The 13,260-nt window shown below is 38.6% G+C and overlaps 1 protein-coding gene across 1 annotated transcript in view; it reads left to right on the plus strand.

Moving 5' to 3' along the window:
• TRIO (trio Rho guanine nucleotide exchange factor) overlaps positions 1–13,260 on the plus strand; it is a 221,479-nt gene that overhangs the window by 154,703 nt on the left and 53,516 nt on the right. Inside the window, exon 34 of the mRNA XM_015854391.2 lies at positions 3,381–3,624. Coding sequence (XP_015709877.1) covers positions 3,381–3,624 — 244 coding nt within the window. The remainder of the gene's footprint in view (positions 1–3,380; positions 3,625–13,260) is intronic.

Raw genomic sequence — 13,260 nt, forward strand, 5'->3', positions numbered from 1 at the left:
ATTAGCTGCTCTCTTTCCTCCCACTTCTCCTTACTGTAAAAGTACCATGCAGTAGTAAACTTTATAAGCAGTCTTTAAGTGAGGTTATATATTAAGACCTTTGTATTTGTCAGAAGTCAGTCAGCAGTGAGGATGTGGTATCTCTTCTGCAAAGCTGCGCTAAGAATCTGTGTATATAAGTCATGGGTTATGCCTTTTTTTCCTCTCTACAATCAGCAGTGATTAAAAAGCCCCAGTGAGATGAACATAGATGGTTAACATTAATTTCAGCAACAGCAAGACACTGTGTCCCATGATAAGCTGTTTAATTAAGCCTTACGCCTTTTTTAATCTGCTGTTCTATTTCTGTCTGGCTTTTGTTTCTCATCTAGACTCTGTCTCTCCAGTTTCCATGTTTCAGACATAGCCTCATTTATTTTTATCATGCGTGATTAATTCAGTTTACATAAAGAGTTTCTTGAGAATGACGGATAAAGCCCTTGTTCAGCCTAAATTTTTATTTAGGTAGTTTGCAACTCCTTTCTCTTCAGTGCAAATCAGTCTCCTGGTTCTGCTGTGCCTCTTTCTCTTCCCTCCAGCTAACCTAGAGAGCCTTGCCAAAGCTGTCCAGCAACAGCTGTTGAGCAATGTACATAGTCCCAGACACTCCTTGCTGTCCAACTGCATTTAATCAGTGCAGAGGAGGAAACTGCTTTCAGAAAGCATGTTTTGGAAAGAAAATGAACAAAGAAACAAAGGGAAAAGCACTGTTTTGTAGCCATTACAGTTGGGGAGGTGAAGAATGGTCGCTATCCCAAGAGAGGGTAAAGTTGATGCACAGGTTTTTTTTATGTTTGTTCTTCAAGGTGATAACTTAAATGTAGTCTGAGTTGAAGACACCATTGTATAGGTGTTCTAGACAGCAGCAAAGAAGTCTTGTGCTCAGTTGTATCTAATAGTGTTAGAGTATTTGAAATCAGGGAAGAACTAACACTTGCACTTTGGGAATGTCTTGCATACTGCTTGCTCAACGATGATAGAATGGGGAGTTTAAATGGAGTACTGATCAGCCAGGATGTCTCATTCCTGCACACTCTTAGTGACGTTTCTGTGGGTAACTTTGTAGTTTCTGATATAGTTACTATCAATTTTTTTAAGCAATCTTTTTTCTTTAGCTTAGTACTGTAAAAAATGTAGCTAATGAGCAAGTGTTTGTTTTTTCTTTTTTGTTTTTTTCCCTCCCAATTAAGGGAAGAAGAAATAACATCTATATGAATGCCAAAAGCACATGACCTTTGCACTGCCAGACAAGTATATTTCTATTTGCAGTGTAGTGAAGGGTCAAACAAGGAAGAAGAGAAGCAAAGCCATGTTCTCATAGATATTTAGGAGAAAATACAATGACTAGATGGAATTTCTGGAAAGTGTCTACTTGTTAATGTCTTAATGATTGAACTGGTGGAAGGACTCAAGAAATTCCCTGGGAAAAATTTGGTCTCTGAAGTCATATTCTGTCAGCTTTTTCTTAGTCCCCATCAGCCATCCAGATGGTTTCAATTGTTTCTTAGTTTGTCTGAAGAAGGCTGTAACATAAATCAATACCAGAAAACAAGGGAAAGCTCTTGCTTATTCCCCTTTGGCATAGTTTTGCATGGACTAAAAACTCATACAATACGGAGAACAAGAAGGAAGGGAAAAAGGAAGTTTTTTATGAGGGAGAAGGTAGCATTCTTTGAAAATATGGCTGTCATAATTTGGGTGCTGGAACTATCTTAAAGAGATGTAATAGCAAAAATGTGATTAATTTTTAGTTTGCATCAAAATGAGTGGAATGTGATTTACCATCTCTAAACAATAGTTGGATAAGGATTTTTTTTCTTTTTTTTTTTTTTTTCTTCTTCTTTTTGTCCTTGTTTGCCTCTGCATTTCCCCAAATAAAAGTTTTTTGTGGGTGCATGGGTGCAAGTAAGGATAGCCATTGAGTCTAAAAATTAAGGCCATGGGAAAGCTCTGGAGTTAGACTTCCTGCTAGGAATTCTATGTTGTTGTTGCAGAATTGACTAGGGAGGAGGTTGGAATTAGCTTTTTAGTTTTATTGGATTTTTGCTGTTTTAGTCATCTGCTTTAAAATTCTTTCTTGATAAGAAGTAACGTTATCCTAACAAAGATTCCATCTGATGTTTTGATGCAAAGCAGTGAAAACTTCATTAATGAAAACTAATAAATAACAACGTAGAGTGTTTTCTTCTTCTTCTAAAGCTTGTGAAATGTAGCCAGCAGGTATTTAAGAACCTAAATGTAAAAGGCAGCAGTAAAATGGCAAGATCATTCAGTTTGTGGGTAGAACACATGCTTCTAAATTAGCTGTGACTGTAACTCTCAGCGTTTGTCATCCCTTGTCCAAACTGAGTGCTTCAGTATTACCTCCCTGAGCTAGAGGAGTTGACTGGCTTGGTCCAAACTACTGAATCTGCAGAAAGCCGTACCTGATGGGTTGTAATGGGAATGTGGCACTGAAGTACACTGGGCTAAAGTCTGAAGTAGCATGGAACATTGTTGCTACATGGAAGGAGAAGGCATTCCCAGGCTGTTTAGTTAAGTTGGATGAGTGTTCTGGCGCTGAGCAATCTTGGGAACTTTGCAAAGTTTATATAATAATTTTCATTTCTGATCAAAGGAGACAAAACAAAGAGGAAACATAACCTCGGGGAAAAAAGAAAAAAAAGTTCTAATGAAGTGTTTTGGAAGTAGGGGGGAAACCCTTGCATGCTTTTAATTCAAGTTTGTGTGGTTTAACTGGGGAATCGGCAAGAAGGCGGAAGTTGTAAGCTAATGTGGATTTCGTATCATGTAGTTAGGTATTTGGGAATACTATGTGAAGAAGTTTATGCTGATTTTTGTATTCATGTATGGAGTACACTGTGTTATTTTGTGACCTGAGAAAGAACTGTAAATGGCATGGGAATGGGTTAGTAAGCTCATTTAAAACAGACCTCTCTGCCTTGGGTTTGCAAGATGATAAATCTCATAGTGATTGCATTTACTAATATCTGGCTTTTTGCTGTGAGTTATCAGCCATAAGACATATTCTTAAGTGGCTGCTACTTCATCTTAGAGGGTAAGGAGCAGTCTAGCAAGAAAAACTGCTTGAATCCTCCACCCAACCCTGTCACAACCAGTGTTTCGAACATAGGAGAGACGAGCAGAGTTAAAAATCTGTACTAAAAGCATCATAACTGCTTCATTTTGAAATGATCTGTTCTTGATGTGGAAAGCCCCAGAAGCTTGCTATCTCATCCAAAATACAGACCCTGCCAGGAATCCTAAATAGGTAATGGTGCGTGACGGTTGGTTTGATAACGAGCATTCATCTGGCTTCTTGTTCTTGTTTTCCCTCACAGTTGTCTGGTGGGTGCGAGCTGACAGTGGTAATCCATGATTTCACCGCCTGCAACAGTAATGAGCTGACAATCCGCCGTGGGCAGACTGTGGAGGTCCTGGAGCGACCCCATGATAAACCTGACTGGTGTCTGGTTCGAACTACAGATCGGTCCCCAGCTGCAGAAGGCCTGGTCCCCTGTGGGTCCCTCTGCATTGCTCACTCTCGCAGTAGTATGGAGATGGAGGGGATCTTTAACCACAAAGGTAAGAAATGATGGAAATGAAGTCTAGCTGTCAGCAGCATGAGTTTTGGGTAATAGCATGTACTTGATAAATGGGCACTTCAGTATTCTTATTCTGTTTTGGTTTCTAATTTTTAGTTTGATAAAATATAGAGTTTTTAGGATCCTACAACCATGCTATCGATTCTGTAGTAAACAGCAGTTGTCTTTGTTAAGTGAAAATGTGACAGAAGTCAGAATAGATTTAGGCAAATTATGTTTTGGTAAACAAAGTTGCATACTGTATTAGATCGAGCTGCAATGATAAGGAAATCTATATTTATCATTTGTTGAAAGTGATACAAAAACATCCTGCATGTAATACCAGTATTTCCTGAGAAATCCTGCAGTAAGAAGTCATGATAAAATCAGGCTCAGTTATGGAAGAGCTAAATACACACATCCATGTGCCCTGGCATTGGAATGAGCTCTCAGAACTTCTGTATTTTACTTAACTAAGTTATCCAGGCTAACAGAGATAAAATGATTGTTTCGGTGCTGCTGGACTCTGAAATCTTACTTTGCTTTTGTTTTGAATGGAAGAATGAGCCCCTGAAGGGTGCAGTAATAATCTGATAACTTTTTTGATAGTTTTTAAGGTTTTGCTGTACTGTAGTTCGTCCTTTGGCTCACTGAATTTTCCAGGCTCACAGAGTAGTTAGTTATTAGGAAAGATGTTTGCTTGCTTCATTTGAAGCTGTTTGAAGTCTTTTAACAGAAAGCAGTATGAATTAAAATAAACAATAGTTAGTTCATTAGGTGTTTCAGCACATGCTGGGGGAAAAGTTGCATTTCAAAAAGCTTGTTATTGCTAGTAACAAATTTAATAAGAAAATGGTTTTGGGGAAGACTTTTTTTCAAGAACAAAACTGCATCTTTAGAGAGGTTTTTATAAATATGCTCATATTTTTTTTATCAATTTTTTCATCCATCCCAGCTAGAACATCACAAATTTTCTCACTGAATGCTGACCCCGTATTAACATGCTTGACTAAAATAGGGAGAGTTTGCATTACTTATATCAGGAGCATGCACAGGAGGAACCTTGAATACAGCACGATTCAAAACATCAGAAGGATTTAATTTCAACATTTTCAACTTACTGTATCCTCTGACCATTTGGGAAGATCAATTTTGCAGGTTTTTTCTGATAATAAAAATGCAGTTAGGTTTCACCGAATTTTTTCTTCCTTAGTTGAGGGGTTGAAATTGTGGAAATGTTAACAGATGTATTTTTTTCTAAATACAGAATTAATAATTCCAGTGTCTTTTGCAGCTTGGGTACTTTGCCTTAGAAAGCAGAGGATTTTATTAAGTAGACTGCACTAAATGATTTATGTTATATGAAGAATCCTGGGCTTGTCAGACTCCTGAGGGAGAGTGAGAACCGTTTTTGTCTTTGAGAGTTTACATCACATTTATCAAGCAAACCAGTGGACATTATCTTTATTGCTATTCTTTCTTCAGCATTTGTTTGGAGAGAAGAACTGGGCAGAGCAGTGTAAAATTAATATAGTTTCTGTTTAACATATTGCTTCTTAAAAAGGCATTAATTATATTGGTCATGGAAACTGAAGAGAAGGTGAGGGCTAGAATTAATATGTTTTTTAGGTCTGAATGCAAGTTCAGAAGTTTGTTCTGTTCCATAGGCTTCCCTTGTGATGTTATTGCTCATTCCTGTTCATTGCCAGGGAGTTGGACTAGATGGCCTTTAAAGGTCCCTTCCAGCTCCAAGGATTCTGTGATTCTATGATCATCTGAACCCCAGCTGATAAGAAGCAGCTGCTGCTTGTTTATTCCCACAGTAGTGGGTGTCAGGCTTTAGGACTTGGGTGGCTGATTTGTAAAGTTTCCTGTGCATGTGACTGAAGTCAGCATGAACTGTATTGAACATGCAGCCTATTATATAATGCCAAGTAAACTGGAAGCAAAAAAAAAAAAAAAAAAAAAAGGAAAAAAAGCTTTAGATTGTGCACTTGAAACCATAGGATGCTTTTGATTTCAGTCTGTAACTCAGCGTTCTATTTCTTTGAAAGAAGCTTATAGTGTTCACTACACAGAGGGGTTACAAAAAATTAGGGAAAGTTGGTGGGGGTGCTTTGGTGTTATTTCTTTTCCGCTGCTTAGAGAAATATTCCTCTGATGATCCCAAGCAGAAGTTATTCTTTCTCAAGTGCTGGATTTGATTAAAGATCTGTAAACAAGGCACTGGGGGATATGCTAATCAGAAGAGCGGGGGGAAAAAGGAGATGATGATCTCAGTTTTTAAGTATTGTTCATTGTGGGCACTGATTGAGGTATGAATTCTTAAAAACCACATCAACAAAAGAACCTTAAAACAACAGTACCAAAAAACAAAATGCCCTGATAAGAAAGAACAAGTGAATGACTTAGATAAATTAAGTTAGGCCTTCATGCACTTGGGTTCACCACTGTTAAATTTCCTAGAATTCTAGTGATTTTTGCAGCTCGGTCTTTTTAATAAAAATCCTTTCATTTATGTATTTTTATCTACAATACAAGAAAACTTCCAGATTATTTGAATGATTTCTTAAATGAGGATAATTGCCCTCTGGAGTTTTAAGGTCTGCAAATATATGCAGTATGTCATGCGAACTGTGTGAGCATCAGGTATGATTATTTCTGTACACTTCATGGGTTAAGACATGTGTAGCAGACACGAGTCTGGCATTTGTGCACGTCTGGCATCACAAGCTGCTGTACAAAGCTTAGAGGAAGAGAGATTTTGCACAGTCCTGAAGAAGAAGAGGAGATGACCCACCGTCAGAGAAGTGGCAGGGTTAGCTGCTTGAATTTTAAGTGTGCTTAGCTTATAGAATTGGATTAATTGAAGATTAATCAATTTCGCACTCAGTATCATTTGGACTCCGTAGGTCTTTAGTAACATATTCATTTCATTTGCTCCCGTGAAACAACTTTCAAAGTTTTCCTGGCACCCCATAGTTCAGATTCTAGAGATCCTACAATTCTGATCTTTTCAACAGCATTTAACAATACTGTCTGATTGATAACAGCTCAGTAGTGAAGTGAGCTTCGAAGTTTTGATACAGCAAACCTTTTATGATTTACAGCAAAATCATATTTCGTCGCTAAGTAAGAATGCACTGGGTGATATTTATCGTCTTAACTGCCTGAAGTGGTGATCATCCAAAATAGGGTTATAAGATTATGAAAGCATACTGTTTTCCATGAAGCGCCTCATGTTGACAGCTGATCTTGGTTATTTTTTGTCTATCCAAAGTTCGTCAGTCACGGAAGGTAACATTGTTTTATTCTGATGCTAAAAGATGAGAGGTGACAACCCAGAAAGCAAATCTCTTCACTTGCCTACATAATTTTGTAGTTGTTACTTGTCTTCTACTGCGTCCAGGCCTGGGGCCCCAGCACAGGAAAGACCTGGAGCTCTTGGTGCAGGTCCAAAGGAGGGCCACTAAGATGATCAGATTCCTTTGAGTGAACCAGGCTTGTTTAGCTTGGAGAAGAGAAGGCTCCGGGGAGACCTCATTGCAGCCTTCCAGTACTTGAAGGGAGCATATAAACAGGAAGTGAAATGGCTGTTTACACAGATAGATAGTGATAGGACAAGGCAGAATGGTTTTAAACTGAGGCAGGGGAGGTTTAGGTTAGATATTAAGAGGAAGTTTTTCATTCAGTGGGTGGTGACACACTGGAACAGGTTGCCCAAGGAGGTTGTGGATGCCCCATCCCTGGAGGCATTCAAGGCCAGGCTGGATGTGGCTCTGGGCAGCCTGGTCTGGAGGTTCGTGACCCTGCACACAGCAGGGGGTTGAAACTGGTTGATCACTGTGGTCCTTTTCAGCCCAGGCCATTCTATGATTCTAGGAAGATTTATTATTTAAAATATCTACTTAGTGTCAAGGTTGTTGGTTTTTTTGTTTTTGTTTTTTGTTTTTGTTTGTTTGTTTTTGTTTTGTTTTTTTAAAAAGTTATTTATTGTATCTTTGAGATTTTCAGAATTGTGTAATAATTAAGCAAACAAATGTTTCGTTAAAAGTATGGGAAAGAATTACATAGAAAAAAAGACGTTCATTAGGTAGATAGTGTTGATTGTGGATTCCAGACCTCTTGCTCATTCTGCTGGATATCAGATCTATTTTTATCAAGTTTTGGGGTCACTTAATCAATATAATAAGCATTTTTGCAGATGAATACATTTAAAACAAAATCCCGTTTATAATGGGGGAAAAAGGCAAACAAGTGGGTAGTGAAGAGGCTGGATAACAGTTGGTTCACTCTGAAAAAAATAAATTACTAGCTTTGGAAGAACATATTTTTCACAAGTAATGCATACGGCAACATTTTTATTTTCAATGTTTCCCCACATGTTATTGGGTATGGGTGAGAAAGAATGTTCCCATTGCTTTATTTGGAGCTTTTCTTCTTACCAAGGTTTCTTTTCATTCTGTTGAACATCCTTTTTTTTACATATGCAATTCTCTTTCTTTTGCTTGCAGGAAATTTTAAACAGCCACAAAGCTTTGGATAAAAGGCAAGAGACAGGATTCAGTATAGCAAAATTAAGTTCAGGAAAAAAATTGGCACATATTTAAAATTGTTTGTAATTTCTTTACCTGTAATACTGCAATACTGAATGCTGGCTTTTGATTTTACATTGAGGATGCAGTCTTTACCAGTGCCATAAACAGAAAAATGTCTTTTCAGCAGTTCTTTTGTTCTGTGTTGGTCTGGTTTCTTTCCCCACAATTTGGTATCTCTCAAAGAATCTGTGGCACAATAAGGAGCATCAAATAACTGACACCATCCAACACAAAGGTTGACAAGTTTGAATAAAGAGCTGAGTTTGAGATGACAGAGTTCTTGAGTGGGTATGGAGCCCTCCTTTTCAGCAATTAAGAAAAAGAAATAGTGCACATGTGATCTAGAGATACTTCTCCAGAAAAGAGAGACATTTAATAGCCAAGGCCACAAAATGGGATAAAAGAGTCTTGAATTTGAGCATTATGTAAATTTGCTCTCATAAAACTGGAGACTCTCTATTCAGTGCGTTAATTTCAGGTTGTTGGGGAGGGAGAGAGAATAAAGGTAAAATATATCTCACACGTGATTGAGGTCTTTGAAAACTATGAGGGAGAAATGGGGTATTTTCATACCAAGTCCAAGTGTAGAAAGAAGCTCTGACGGAAACAGAGGAATTTGATGAAGTAAAGTGGAAATCAAGTTTGAGCAATTCAAGATGGACTGCCTGTTTGTAGTGAAAGTAAAGAAGAAAATATATATAAACAGCAATTGTTTGCTTAAAAGCAGAGGAAGGCTGCAGAAGGGGAAAAATTGCTGTTTTAAGACTGTGAGTAAGTAAAGTGTGGGCTATGAGTAAGGACAGATCTCCCCACCCATGGCTCTGAGCCAAAGCACTGCCTGTGAGACTGTCTGACAGCCTTTGCAGCTGCAGGAAATGAAAAAGTTACAACCCAGGTCCACAGGGAAAGCAGCTCATAACAATGACTAGGTATGTTGCTTGCCTTGCTTTGTTGCATTGGGGCCACAGGGCAAAAGGTGCAGGCTGTAGTTTCCAGGACACAAAACAGCAAGGGATCAGCTTCTGCTGAATAACCAGATGTGATCACATGTAGAAAGTGATACTGAGGAATGCGGTGTGTTGTACCAGACACGGAATGTTAATTTAAGAATTCTGTTTCTTGATGAACCAATTACATTCTAATAATGTTTTCAAATTGCAGGCTGCCCATCCAAATAATGATTTGATGGAAAGCCTTATGAGCAGCTCAGAGGATACAGATCTGAGCAGTCAGTTGGATTTCACACTGTACTGCTGTAAATTAGCAAAAGATTGTAAATGCCATGCAGCAGTGTCAGTTCAACTTACTTACCAGGCAAATTTGAGCTTGAACAGAAGCACAGGCATTTTATTAGCTGAAGTTCAACTTTGCAATTATCAGCTTTTTTGAAAGCGCAATAAATCATATATTTCCCTGTAATCACAAATATTTTCTTCCAAGAAGCATTACTAGTCTAGAATGCTATAAAGATGATTTGAATAGTGTGTCTTTGTGTATGTCTCCATGTATGTATGGGTTGTTTTCTTTAAATACGTTCTTGTGCTCTGGCCAGATAAATGAAAGAGCTACAGTGTGGAAATAAAACAAGAATTCTCTATCCTGACTTTCCCACCAAACAGTTTCCAGCTACAAACATGTTTTGAGCGTAAGTAAACTTGAATAAAATGTCAGCAATTGGCTGTGGTCTGTTAGATCATAATCATTGCTTTATAGCCTTACTGTATCAGATGGCCAGAGTTTGGTGACAGCCAAATTCTAACTCAGCCTTGAATAAATGTTAAAGTTAGTGTGAATTATTTCCCTGGGGTTGTTCAGTCCTAAGCTAGATAACATGGGTTTTGAAGATTCACTGACTCTCATGCTTTGAATTTCTGTGAGTTTGCTATACATCAAGTTTATTTGCTCTCTAATTTCTTCTTCTAACGTGGTCTTATACCATAACCAAGTTCAGGAAGACATGACAGATACATCTATATTTTCCATACCAACTCTAATTTTAGGCATAACTACATGGTTAATTTTGCTATGGCATTTTTGTATGTAGTGAAATCTTTTTTCACTGTTGAGGAGTTTGTTATAGCTGAGAAAACGAAGAAATGTTATAATACTATCTTGAATGTACAGTTGGTCACAGAGAGCTGCCAAATCTCTTATAAATTGCAGTTGGAAAGGAAATCTGTGTGTAAGAAATATCTGCTTCAGAACAGCTGGATTTATACAGCTGATCTTTGGGAGGTAGGAGGTGGATATAAACCAGCAATTCTGATGGCTGTAGGTTTCCCAAGAGGGTTATTTCACTTGCAAATTAGCCTTTCTCTGACACCAGTTTCTTCTCTGGAGCATGGTTTTCAGGCAGAACGTGCTAAAATTGTGTGAAAACGTCCCAGAGCATTTATTTACCGTAACTGTCCTAGGTGCGGCAAATCCTTAAAGAAGTTGCTTTGGTGTGAGAAGGTACTTGTTGAGCTGTCTTTTTACCCATGTTTTGTTTTGTGCCGGCCTATGGAGGGGAACCACAAATCCCCCTTCCTGCGGTGGGCAGCCTGACAGAGCCGTGGGGCTGGAGACAGCTCTTCAGCATGAGGGTGGGGAGCATCACAGCTGTGTGCTGGTTGCCTTGTTCCCAAGGGGCTGCCATTGGTGTATGTTTTTATGCACCTGGGGTGGTTTTTCATTTCCAAGCGCTGTCTGGGTAATTTCACACAGTTTTTCTTCTGCCCCAGAACTCTGAGCCCTCTGAAGGGGCTCTTAAGCCTGGAAAAGGCTCTGTGGAGACTTTGTAGCAGCCTTCCAGTACCTGAAGGGGCTCTACGAGAAATCTGGGGAGAGACTTTTTATAAGGGCATGTAGTAACAGAACAAGAGAAAATAAATATAAACCGGAAGAGTGTAGATTTAGACTAGATAGCGGAAAGAAATTCTGTACTATGGGGGTGGTGAGGCACTGGAACAGGTTGTCCAGTGAGAGGCAGTGGAAGCATTCAAGGTCAGGCTGGATGGGGCTTTGAGCAACCTGGTCTAGATGGAGGTTTCCCTGCCTATAGCAGGGGGGTTGGAATTAAGTGATCTTAAAGGTCCCTTCCAACCCAAACCATTCTCTGATTCTGTAAACTGTAATATGCCTGCCCATGAGGTCTCTTGTTCCTTTCCTGACTTTAGTTTTCTGCTACTTTTGCTACTGCAACAGGTATTCTTAACCTTGTTTCTGAGAGGAATGTTTGTGCTAAGCAGAGAGGAGGAAATGGTTGAGGAACAGGTTAAAGTGGATGTTCTTGCCCACCTTTCATCATCACTGCATACAGGTGAAAGCAATAGGATTTAGCAGGCCAATGATTTCCTCCATTTCTGGTTTTGTGAGGTCATTCTGAAAGTGTATATCCTGTTGATTTTATTTTACTTCTCCTGCAATTGCTGGTCTCTGTTACATGTGCCAAACCAGATACTCTGCATCACTTCTAGTGCAGCTGTATTTTAGTTCTTTAATGATATATCAGAGATAAAGTCTCAGTTACAAGAAGGTTTTAAAATAACATCAAGTTCTTAAGGCCAGACTGGACAAAGCCATAATTAATCTGGTCTGATCTCATAGTTGTTGCATCCTTTTAATCAGAAGGTTGGACTAGATGAATTTGTGAGGTCATCCCATGATCCTATGTTAAAAGTCAGAAATATTCGCATGGACTTATTATGTTCAAAGTGTATTTTCAAGTCTTGGACTCCCCTTATTGTCTGTGGATATATCAGAAATGCTTAAGGTTTTGACGCAGAATATATATATATATTAATTCTGTGTAAGAAATTGAAATGAACCTTAAAAAAAAAATCCTCATGAAAAACACTAGTTATTCTTGTTGAGTGTAATGATAGCCTCGTTAGGCATATGTTCATTCCTTAATGTAAGCTTTAAGGGATCAGTGATGTGGAGATTGCTCAGACACAAAGAGCAGGGAAGTCTAGTTGCATGTCAGAACCTGCAAATATGCTGATGGAAAGCTTCCAAGGCAGCCATCTGGAAAGAACTAGTAAAGCTGATTGGTCATATTTTACTTTCTACAGAAACACTTGAGGGATGTGGAATTATGTGGAGACTAAATTCAAAGTATAAATTCAAGTTCCTGCACTTCCAGGAAACTATTGGATATGGCTCTCTTTAGCAAGGGATTGAGAAGTGTACGTGCTAAAATACAACATATTCCACACATCTCCTTTTCTTGCTGAAAGACTAATTGAGCAAAACTTTCTAAGGTGCAACATGGCTAAACATGTGAGAAATTGATGGGGAATGTCAAAGAACAAATTTGCTTCTTGAGTGTTTTGTTGTTTTGTTTTTGTTTCTTAGTTTCCTTGGTTGTATTTTGAGATTATTTTCACTCTCAGTGACAGCCACGTTACTCTGGACTGTGTGCATTTATTGTAATGGGACCCCAGGGCTCTTAAAATCTATCTGTTCCCCTGATGAATAATAGGAGGACTTAGTTAAAAATCTTAAATGAAGGGAATTTGTAGTGAAGAAAAAGATTATGAAAGATAATGGAAAAATAAAAGCAGTGCTCACTGGCATTAAAATATGTTTGATTGGTGTCTTAGATTTTTTATTTATATCAGTTACTTGTCTTTTTAAGGAGGATATTCATCATGGCCTGACTGGGTTGGTTCATCCTGGCATGTTTTATGCTGGCTTTTCTCATTGTCTCTGGTAACAAAATACATGCACTCTAATTGCTGGCTGATTTAGTAGGACAGGCTTAGATGTGTTTATCGTTTCACCAGAAAAAAATGTGGTACAACTAAATGCAGTTGTACCAGGATCAGTTTGCTCAACTACTGATTGAGAGATCTGAGTACCAGGACAGGTCCAGAGTAATATCTGCAGACAAGGTTGTGCCCTGAAGGTTGGTACTGTGTTCTTTTTGTATCCTGGGTACTTTCATAAAGAGAAAGCCCAAGCTGTGCTCCCTCACATCATCTGTGTAAAACTGTGCTGCAGCAATCCCCCGAACTGGAGTAAACTGAGTAGTTTTATCGTCTTTTAGTGTTTGT

The sequence above is a fragment of the Coturnix japonica genome, chromosome 2 (assembly GCF_001577835.2).
Source record: "Coturnix japonica isolate 7356 chromosome 2, Coturnix japonica 2.1, whole genome shotgun sequence".
Taxonomy (NCBI): Eukaryota; Metazoa; Chordata; class Aves; order Galliformes; family Phasianidae; genus Coturnix; species Coturnix japonica.